We start from the raw sequence: 11,650 nt of genomic DNA on the forward strand, positions 1-11,650 counted from the left end.
TGTGTGAGAGTGAGAGTGTGTGTGTGTGTGTGTGTGTGTGTGTGTGAGAGAGTGTGTGTGCGTGTGTGTGTGTGTGTACTGCTGTATAACACAAAGGGAAGCACACCAACAGTCAGTGCTCTATTACAGCGAGGTTAAACTCACCTTCTTCTTCATGGCTGTGCTGGACATTTTCCCGCTCAACTTCACTTTACCACAGTAAATCACTGTACTCCGCAGATCATCAACAACTGCAACGAGACACAACACATCAGCACTCTTTTCACTCGCAGCTTTAGTGTGTGAAGTGTCTCAATTAAACGGTGTGTTCCTAAATAGGTCCCCTTAACAATAAAGTAATATTTCTTTATAATAATTGCAATGCACATGCAGTTTAGAGCTCAGTCCCTCCTGACCTGAATTATCCAACTCTACTTTATGTGAATAAACGGATCCATTTGAGCTGTAGACATTCTGATTGTTTTATTCTCTTTCACTTGAGTACCATATACAACAAGAGACTAGAAAATGAACGAGATTGTTGAGGTTTTCCTCGAACTAACTTCCAGCTTTTGGTGTGACAGGTCAATATGATGTAACGTTATATGATCAGTTTACTTTGGTGTATCATCATCATCACATGCTCCTGTAACGCTGGACGTCCACACAGTGCAGAATACTTTAGCCCTCGTATTGCTTTCTAATGTGAAACCGAACCAGTTCGTTCCTGTGACATGTTTGCTAATGCTATTGCTATTGCTAATGCTAATGCTAACGTACTTCGTTGGATCCTTTGTACAACGCGAAGACAATCGTGTATTTGTGTGTGTCTCACGCGTCCAAATAAACTTCGAAGACAGATAGTTACTGTGTCTGTAAGATGTTGTTTTGTTTGTCACTTCCCGATGATGACTCTCAGATCTCAGATAGCAAATAAAGCGATGAAGAGCGCTCCTGGTGTTCCTCTGCTGAAGTTAGCTTAGCTCTACACTAGCTCTATGCTAAACACGACAGAAGAGTCAAAAACAGTCGATTGCTGTAAATGCGGTTAATGCTGGAATATAATCACATACCTGATTAAACTCCCCATCGATGTTTATATCACAGTTCTCGTATATGGTGACAAAAAGCACGTGACTGACCGCCGCAGTCTCGCGATGACTTGCACAAGCTGCATCATGTGACTCGGAGGTCAGCGCTAGATGGCGCTGTATGCAAAGAAAAGAACAAATGAAGAAAAAGCTAAGTATAAAATGTAGAACACATTTAGGGTTTAAGGCATTCTTTTTCTTTAGCTGTTTTAAGTATATCATTTTTAAATAGCTCTAATCTTGTAGCAAATTTAATAAATCGAATAAAAAAATAAATAAAATGAAACTTTGTTTTGCATGAAAACACTAAAAATAATAATGTGGTAATCAAAAGCAGGTGTTGCATTCTTTGTAACTAACTCTTCATACATTCTGCCCCAAAAGCACTTAACAATAATGCAACTGTAAGATGTTACTGGACTTCTTTTTTGTCTGTTTTTGTTAAGCAGATTCTTCATTGATTATGACATACATGAAAAAACAGCTGTTTTTAACAACCGTAAAAAACGATATCCCTCAAAAACTGAATGAATGAGAGACTGACTGAATGAATGAATGAATGAATTAATTAATTAATTAATGAGCAAATGAATGAATGAATGAATGAATGAATAAGCGACTGAATGAATGAATGAATGAATGAATGAGCGAATGAATGAATGAATGATCGAATGAATGAATGAATGAATGAATGAGCGACTGAATGAATGAGTGAATAAATGAATGAGTGAATGAATGAGGGACTGACTGAATGAATGAATGAATGAGCGAATGAATAAGCGACTGAATGAATGAGCGAATGAATGAGCGAATGAATGAGTGAGTGAATGAATGAATTAATTAATGAATGAGCGACTGAATGAATGAATGAATGAATGAATAAGCGACTGAATGAATGAATCAATGAGCGAATGAATGAATGAATGAATGAATGAGCGAGTGAATGAATGAATGAATGAATGAGCGAATGATTGATTGAATGAATGAAAAGTGAAAGAAAGTGACGTGACATGTAGCCAAGTACGGTGACCCATACTAGGAATTAGTGCTCTGCATTTAACCCATCCTAAGTGCACACACACAGGAATGAGTGAATGAATGAATGAATGAATGAGTGAATGAATGAATGAGTGAATGAATAAGCGACTGAATGAATGAATGAATGAGCGAATGAATGAATGAGCGAATGAATGAATGAATGAATGAGCGACTGAATGAATGAATGAATTAATTAATTAATTAATGAATGAATGAGTGAATGAATGAATGAGTGAATGTATGAGCGACTGACTGAATGAATGAATGAATGAATGAATGAATGAATGAATGAACGAGTGAATGAATGAATGAATGAATGAGCGAATGAATGAATGAATGAATGAGCGAATGAATGAATGAATGAATGAATGAGCGAATGAATGAATGAATGAATGAATGAGCGAATGAATGAATGAATGAATGAATGAGCGAATGAATGAGTGAGTGAATGAATGAATGAATGAGTGAATTAATGAATGAATGAATGAGCGAATGAATGAATGAATGAATGAATGAGCGAATGAATGAATGAATGAATGAATGAGCGAATGAATGAATGAATGAATGAATGAGCGAATGAATGAATGAATGAATGAGCGAATGAATGAATGAATGAATGAGCGAATGAATGAATGAATGAATGAGCGAATGAATGAATGAATGAATGAGCGAATGAATGAATGAATGAATGAGCGAATGAATGAATGAATGAATGAGCGAATGAATGAATGAATGAATGAGCGAATGAATGAATGAATGAATGAGCGAATGAATGAATGAATGAATGAGCGAATGAATGAATGAATGAATGAATGAGCGAATGAATGAATGAATGAATGAATGGATGAATGAATGTAATCCCTTAAGTACATCGTAAACACTGGCACCAAATTTTAGCACGTTAACATGAATGTGGCGGACTTGTAACCCACAACCTTTGGGTTACAAGTCCGAGTCTCTAACCATTAGGCCACGACTTCCCCATGAATGAATAATGGAGGAGAGAAATCCAATCTCCAATGAAGGAATAGTCTCAACAAACAAAGGACAGGTTTTATATTTAATTTATACAGTAAAACAATGCAATATTCCATTTTTACATTTGATTACAATTTCCGTAGTAGACTGTATAATGTGTTGTTAGATAGACTTACATGAAAAAAGTCTATTTAGTTTTTTTTCTATTGTATTTGTGCTATTGTGTGTAATTTCCTTATTTGGTTTTACTGTATTACTGACTGTTTTGTTTGAGCAGCCCCCAAGAGCAGATAAATGCCGTGTGAGACTTCATTAAAGAATGGCTGGAGATGGCAGTAAAATAAAGAAGTAATCAGGTATGAGTGTGGATTCTGTCTCTTCTCTACTCTTGGCCACACTTCACTTCACTTCCAAGCCTTTCAAATTAGAATAAAGAGGGCGATTATTAACGTTGAGATATGTTAACTTAAAATGTGTTGATATTGTGTTGTTCTTGAACAAACTAGAAAGCATATAGAAAATGTTGAGTGCCTAAATGACACTAAAATTGCTCTAAATGTTTGTTATATTCTAAATGTTATATATAATAATGTTATATTATTATATAATAATATAATATTGTTATATTGATCTCCTTTGTCAGTTTGTGAGTTCAGTTCAATTACTCTTTGATCAGCAGTTCATTTGTCTGGCTTTGTAATCAAAACTAAAGTGTTTACATTTTATAAAATATCATAATTCATGTAATTTTTTCTTGGTTAAAATTTGCAGTGAATTATAATATAAAGATACAATTCAGTTTCTTTAAATCTGTAAAGAATCAATATCTTCACTAAACAGACAGAAATGCACTTTTTCCTGTGAATAGTTATCATCCAGTGGCCCTGAGGAAAAAAAGCTTGCTAGCAGCTGCTTTTCACCACAAGTCTTCCACATTTGTAGCTTAAAAAGTCATTTCATTCATTTTTGTGACAAAACATGATATTATCTGTAATGCTCATTTACTGGATTTTTATTCAGACATTTATATCAAAACTTGGAAAACTAGATTTAAACTAGTTTAATGCTATCACTTCCACTATGTTTTAAACGCCACAAAACATATGTTAAATTAGGGAAATGTTCATTAACAAAGTTTTCCACCTTTAACAATAATTAAGAAGCACATCATAACTATAATTAAACTATTTTAAATAAAATGAGAAAAAAATGCAGAGGTTGAATCATTTAAATGTTGATTTCCTGGAATTCCTGATAACATAAAAAAATATAAGACAAAAATGTCAACGCCAAGAAATACACTTAAATACGCATGGATATTTTCCTCGTTTATTTTACATGGATGTATTTACAGTATGTTACTTTTATGTAGAATTATTATTTTTACTTTTTTTTTTCTTTCAATTTTTCCATTCTGTCTTCAGGCCTCAGCTTCAGGCCTTTATTACTTTTCATTACTATGTTACAGCAGTTTTCTCAGATATGTATTCTCGTCTCCTCTGACTTGTAATAATCATCATCTTCATCATCATCGTCTTCATCAGCATCTTCATCTTCATCAGCATCAGTGGTGTTTCTTCTGAAACCTCTAGCGGCGGTGGGCGGGGCTGACGCGTCATAACGATGATCCTGCACTTCCATTGGCTCGTGTCACCTCTGACGTCACGATCATGATTAGAATTGATGATCGGACGTTTTGATTTCATTGTCTAGTGAGGGGATTGGTAATGAAATCTGCTGAATTCGAGGGGTTCGTTGATTTCTCTACAAAAGGTATCTCTCCCGTTTAATCTCCTCGGCAGTGTTGTACGGTTGCGGCGGGTTTCCTTTGCAGCAAATGTCACATATTTAAACCAGGGTCGCTTTATGAGCAGAGCAAAATAATAATAATAATAATAAAAGTTTCGCGTGGTGGGTTTGGCTCGCGCGTGGCCTCCTGGGCCTGCCAGGAACCTCTCTCGTTTAGTTTACCACTTTACCTCAGTTTAGTGACGCTTTTTACACACACACACAGAGAGAGAGACACACACACACACACACAAACCCTAACCATATTGTAAGTACGTTGCATGTAGTTAAATAATATTACTCAGTACGTAAATGCATAATTACACTGTAACAAGGACACCTTAAAATAAAGTGTGACCCTAAGTGTTATTTTCATAACAACAACTGTAATAAACATGGCAGGAACTATGATTCCTGATGATAATGGTTACACTTTATTTTAAGGTGTGCTTGTTACAGTGTGATTATACATATAAGTACTGAGTAATATTAATTACCTACATGTACTTACTATATGGTTAGGGTTAGGGTTTGGCTTAAGGTTACTTGCATGTAATTATGCATAATTAATCATTATTATAATAGTAAGTACATGTAACTATTAGGTTTTGGTTTCTGGTTACCTGCATGTAATTAGGCATCATTAATTGTTATAATAGTAAGTACATGTAACATGTGTAACAAGGACACCTTAAAATAAAGTGTTAGCCCATGAATCAGTGGTTTAATACTTTTTAAAAAAAGCAAGAGATTAACTTTTATTTGGTAACACTTTATTTTAAGGTGTCCTTAAATGTATACATTTAAGTACTGAGTAATATTAATTAACTACATGTACTTACTATAGGGTTAGGATTAGGATGAGGGTTTGGTTTAGGGTTAATAATTATGCATAATTTATTGTTATTATAATAGTGAGTACATGTGATATGTAACAAGGACACCTTAAAATAAAGCGTTACCCTTTATTTTAGTATTTCGGACACTTAACGCTTGGGTAGGATGGAAATAATTGTGTTTTTCTAAGTGCTGTTTAAAGCCGAGCTCATGCATGTCTGTGAATGGATAAAAAATTGAATGTACTACTGATAATATTAGTAATTTAATGAAGAGCAACGTTTGTGTTCTGTCTTTGTCAGATCTGAGGGGTCTGTCCTGGAGCGAGCGGGCCGTGTGTGTTTCTATCATCCTCCCAAACACAGTGTATAGCAGTTAGAAGTGTCACGATGGCTGGACGCTGGTGTGAATAGACCTGTGTGCGTCTCTGCTGTATGTTGAGATTAATTGCAGCTCAGCCTGATTCCTGGGGTCTCTCAGCACATCCATCAGAGGGATGGAAAAATGGCTGGAAAAGAGGAGCCTTCACACTGTGAGTCTGCAGTTCAGTGCATTTCCACTGGAGACATTCACACTGCATAGATGCAAACCCCTCAGCTTTAGCTGACAACTCACTTTTTTCAGATCAAAATAGGGCACCAGTGAGATTTGCTTATATCCAGTGAGAAAGTGTTTTTATTCAGACTGGTCATAACTTTTTATATTCCGTTATGCAAAGGTAGACTGGTATTGTCTTAAGTAGCCTGCATTACACTTCATCGTTTATAACATGGGGTTTTGACCAAATATTTTCAATCTCGATTTTTGTAAAATGTTGCAACAAGATGTTATTTAATTATTTGTGTGTGTGTGTGTGTGTGTGTGTGTGTGTGAAAAATTACAGTTTTGGAAATATAAGATAATACAAATATAAATAATTTAAAATACCTTAAAGTAACTACAAATGAGCATGTGAAACAAATATCTTTAAAACAAATTATATGTGGAGCATGCCCCCGGTTCTCACCTTTTTTTCCCCACATACAGCATCAGTGCTGGGGGTTCAGTGCTACAATATAATAGACCCAAACAAAGCAATGGGGTTATTACTCACACTGGGGTTTTATTGTGAATCAAGAAGTGTAACTGATCAACTGTTAGTTACACATAAGTACTGTTGCCGGTTTAATGCTTTAAACTCTATCAGTGGTATCTGACATGTTACAAGTGAATACAATTTTGACTCATCTCTGTATTTCATAGTTTTCAATGAAAATGTGAATAAAATCAAGCAAGTTATGAAGTGTGCCTGTCAGCTGAATGACCTCAATGCTTCAGTTATTTGCTGTAATAAAGCAGTTATATATACTGCTGGAAGATTGTGCCAAATGAATGAAATAGCTCAGATAACGAGGACTGAAATACCTGATATCCCCTTACGCAGCTGTGGGTGAAAACATTCAAAAAACACATAAAAACAGTTAGATGGAAACCCAGCCACTGTTTCAAGACATTGGACATGATGTTATGATAAGATGAGACTAGTGAGACCAAATTGGAAACTGTCAGTATAACATCCATCATCCCATCAACTACAATGCTCAAATAATATATAGGTTTTTACTGAATCATTTAACACAAATGCAGACATTATGCCACAGATGATAATATGGCTTTGCCTGTTGCAATAGGAAGTTCTTAACTGTTTAGCAGCGTTATTTCATTCTTTGCATGATGTTCTCCTGTCTTGCAGATGAACCTGCGGTCTGTATTCACCGCCGAGCAGCAGCGGATCCTGGAGCACTATTATGAGTGCGGCATGACCAATCAGAGCAAGAGCTGTTTCCAGCTCATCCTGCAGTGTGCGCAAGAGACCAAACTCGACTTCAGCGTGGTTAGAGTAAGCCTGCTCGTTTTATTCATGTAACATTTCATTTCAGACGGTTTGAGCTGTTTATGTTGTTATTTAGAGGTCGACTCATCAGTGACTGATACCCATATCTAAAGGGCAGGATGATAATTAAATGAAAAAGAACAGTGTATACTAAAATATTTTTATGCTAATTCAGTTGACTAAAACATGTGAAAAATGTGCATTGCAAGTGATGACTGAGTGAGCGTGGTGATTGGCCAATACAGATATTTACAAAATGGCCAAACATAAAATAAAACGCAGAGAATTTTAAATCTTTATTCACTGAAGCTCTGAAAATGGGTTTGAATAAAATGGCTTGCTAACTTTTTCTGTGTGTCATCTCTGCTGCCACGACAAAACCCTAAAACAACCCTAAAAATGAGCATTTTTACAGCTCAGATAATGCATTAAAGTAAGTGCTTGATTAAAATAAGCTTTATATTTCCATTCACATCACTAAATTGTTCACTGCAAGTGTCTCAGCAGCAGCGCATTGGATTTGAGAGCTACAGCAGAGAGGGACATCTTTTAGTGAACAATGACTTCAAAAGGAGTCTTTTAATCTGTGTTAATAGCTTAATGGTCATCTATATACTAGTGTATTTCTAAACACTGACAGAAGATAAATATATCTTATAATGTAGATAATTTTGTGATAACGACAGGCTGGCTGTACATTCTCCTGCTTATTACATGGCGAATAATTATTGGGCACAAAGTGTTGATTTGACTTTTTAGTAGCTTATTAATATTTTATTAGCTCACTTGTAACAGTTCCTAGAAAGTGGCTTTTAGTCAAGACGGACAGACAAGTTCAAACTAGAAAAACATATCAGCAATGGTGCATTCACACGGGGCTTCAACGCCTTTGAATGGAGTGACATCAAGCATTGCAGAACTGGATTGTGGGTCCGTTGCGTCTCGTCACTGGCGTTGCTCGCGGCAGAAGTGGAAAACTTTTCAACTTTTCAAGCGTCAACGCAAGCATGAGCCAATCAGATGGCCTTATGCAAATGTACTGACATCGATGGTGACGCCCAGTGTGAATAAGGTGTAAGGGATGATGTAAAGTCCTCCTGATTACTACATGGTTAGTCAGCACTGTTGAGGAAGTTACTTTTAAAAGAAATGCATTGCAATTACTCCCTAAAAAAGTAACTAATGACGTTACTTAGTTACTTTTTTATGGAAAGTAATGTGTTAGGTTACTTTTGAGTTACTTTTTAAATCTAGGCAGGGCTTGCTTGTTTGTTTTTAATAGGCTATAAAAAGTTCTTCTTTTACTAATGTAAAAGCCCTTTCACACCACAAGTGAAATGAATGCGCCTCAGGCTGAAGGAAATGTAAATTCACGTCTGTACAGTAGAGGGCGCAGCATGAAGAATATGATGCAGGAGAAGAAAGTTCAACACTATTCAGCAATAACACAAATGTGTGATTTTTGCTTAGTATGCTTGAATTGGATCATTGAAGGTCAGTAGCAAAGACATTGGTTAATAAAATGGCATTAAACACACATAAAAGATATTTGCCTTATTTAACATATTTAATTATTGCAGGTTTATATAATATTTGACAGTTTTTATTGATTTTGAGGAACACTGAATGTGTTTGTGTGCAGTGAGACGAGTAAACACATGTTGATATTTAGTCTAGAACTACAGTAAGATCATGTTCACACACAACGCTCTGCACTTACTCCTGATTTCTGTCACCATGGCAACACCAGAGCTGTCACTCAACACATGGAAACAAAGTAACTGGCGTTACTGATTTGAAAAAGTAACTCAGATATTTCCTTCTAATTTAAAAAGTGATGCATTACTTTACTAGTTACTTAAAAAAGTAATCTGATTATGTAACTCACGTTACTTGTAATGAGTTCCCCCCCGACACTGTTAGTCAGTAAAAAAAAAAAAAGGCCAAATAAGGAATTACATTGGCATGTTGATTTGAGTTTGAAATTGTTTAAAAAAAGTATTTTATAGTTTCTGCTAAGGAAAGTATAATTTATTTAATCTGTTCGTCACGCAAAGCCTGTATTCTGATGATATGGGCTTATACTTTCATGGTTCTCTCTTCTCAAATTTTGAGTTTTTGAATTTTAGTTGTATAGAAAAAATCCTCCTTCTCTGATGAAATAGATCCAGTTCTTCAAAGCCGTCCTGATGGCAGTGTGTTTCTCTTCTTCTGTGGTTTCAGACATGGGTAGGAAACAAGCGTCGGAAGCTGGCGTCCAAGGCGGATCAGAACGGAGCCGGCGCTCAAGCGCTGTCCCATCAGCATGTTTCGTGCGGATCAGCCGGGGCGCTCGTTGCCGGCTCGGTGCTGACGGCTGAGATAGCGGCCATGCGGAGCATCCAGCGCGGTCCCCCGGTGACCCACCTCCTCCCGCCGCAGGCCTCGTCCTCCTCTTCCTCCTCCTCATCTTCCTCCCCGCTCAGCGACGTGATTCTGACGGGCATTTACGCCAACTGCTTCGATGCTACTGTTCACAACAGGACAGTGACGAAATCACTGCCCTCGCACGCAGAAATGGAGCCGCCCGCCGTGCAGCAGAAATCCCCCATCGTCCCCGGCGGCTCCAGCGCGCTCAAGTGCAGCCAGACGCTCAAACCCTTCCCCTCCAGAGACGTCATCGCCCCCAGCTGGGCCCCGCAGAGCCGAGCCTCGCAGCATGCGTCATGGCCTCAGAAAACAGCCGTGGCGCACCGCACTCCTGCAGGCGCCACCGCTCAGATTAAGCATGTCTTCACTCGGGCCGGATTAGAGCGGCCTCCAGACGCGGCGAGGAAGACGAGACCGGTCGAGGCGTCCGAGGTCTTCTCGATCGCGATGGAGACGGCCGACGCTGAGGACGAGTACTCCAGAGAAGAGGAGCTGGCCAACATGGCAGCACAGATGCAGTGTGGGAAAGCTTCCTCTTCGTTGACTGAAAGCCCGGGGCTCAACCCCTCAAACTCTGCTCTCTTTGGAGAGAAGGGATGTCAAACCAGCAGCTCCTTACTGAGCAGAACATCGTCCCCCGGCAGCTTCCCGCTGAAACTGCTCTTGCAGACGTCTGCCACAATCCCCTGCCTCAAGGTAAGGTGTCATGGTTACACAGTGATTCAGTGCGTTTACTAGGGCTGGGAAAATAAATCGATGCACCGCGAGTCGAGAAATGATTCCACATCGATTCTGAGATTTTCCGAATGCATCGCGATTCTTTCTCGAGTCGATTCTGAGCATATTACTTACTTACATACTTTAAAATTATGAGTTTATTTCACTTTGGATGTGAAATGTGAAAACAACATTGAGACTGTATGTTTTAAATATTTGTTTAATAACATTTTACTAAGTACTATGAATGAAGGACAGAATCACTGATATTGATGCACCTATTAAATTGATTTTTTTTTTCTTTTTCAGTTTATGGGGATAAAATCAGTAATTATAGCCATTCAACAGTACAGTATAATTGAAAGCCAAATCTGTTTCACCATATATTAACAATTACAGAATATTAAAAAGTATTACAGCAACTTAAAGTAAACTTAAAACAACGTTCACCTGAAACTATTATGTTAAAATGTCTCTGTTAATATTTTTTGAATGAGAGCTGTCAGTTCATTTTGCATTTTTTTAAAAATGTTATATAATTTTTTTTACCGTAAATTAATAATAAGTTACTAATAGTTAAAGGGATAGTTCACCCAGACCTGTGTGAGTTTGTTTTTTTCTTTTGAACACAAAACAAGATTAAAAAAGCAAAAAAAAAAAAAAAAGTTTAAGTTTAAAACAATGTGGGTAACCAAAGAGTTGATGTTCCTCGTTTACTTCCATAGTATTTTTTCATTACTTTGGAAGTCAATGGCTGCCGACTGTTTGGTCACAAACATTATTGTGTTCAACAGAAGAAAGTTTGGAAAACTTGATGATGACAGAATTTTCAATTTTGGGTGAACTAGTGCTTTAAAGCAACTGTATGTAGTTATGTTTAGTATTTTTGAGTTTAATTCACTGTACTACTACACTACCGGTCAAAAGTTTGGGATCAGAA

General features: G+C 37.2%; 2 protein-coding genes across 5 annotated transcripts in view; one reads left to right on the plus strand and one right to left on the minus strand.

The window, feature by feature from the left end:
- Positions 1–1,148, minus strand: part of LOC107674885 (ras-related GTP-binding protein A-like) — an 11,465-nt gene extending 10,317 nt beyond the window's left edge. The window contains exons 1-2 of one of the 3 annotated variants that reach the window (XM_016469028.1): positions 1,053–1,148; positions 145–230 (exon numbers count right to left, since the gene is read on the minus strand). In XM_016469028.1, coding sequence (XP_016324514.1) covers positions 145–171 — 27 coding nt within the window. In that variant the 5' untranslated portion in view covers positions 172–230; positions 1,053–1,148. The other 2 variants (XM_016469030.1, XM_016469029.1) reach the window with 2 other exon arrangements.
- Positions 1,149–4,683: 3,535 nt separating this feature from the next.
- LOC107674890 (highly divergent homeobox-like) overlaps positions 4,684–11,650 on the plus strand; it is an 18,215-nt gene continuing 11,248 nt past the window's right edge. For both annotated transcript variants that reach the window (XM_016469033.1, XM_016469035.1), the window contains exons 1-4: positions 4,684–4,859; positions 6,014–6,243; positions 7,444–7,590; positions 9,808–10,689. In XM_016469033.1, the coding sequence (XP_016324519.1) occupies positions 6,208–6,243; positions 7,444–7,590; positions 9,808–10,689 (1,065 nt within the window). In that variant the 5' untranslated portion in view covers positions 4,684–4,859; positions 6,014–6,207. The remainder of the gene's footprint in view (positions 4,860–6,013; positions 6,244–7,443; positions 7,591–9,807; positions 10,690–11,650) is intronic.

Source organism: Sinocyclocheilus anshuiensis, unplaced genomic scaffold (assembly GCF_001515605.1).
Source record: "Sinocyclocheilus anshuiensis isolate Anshui unplaced genomic scaffold, SAMN03320099.WGS_v1.1 scaffold1133, whole genome shotgun sequence".
NCBI classification, from domain to species: Eukaryota; Metazoa; Chordata; class Actinopteri; order Cypriniformes; family Cyprinidae; genus Sinocyclocheilus; species Sinocyclocheilus anshuiensis.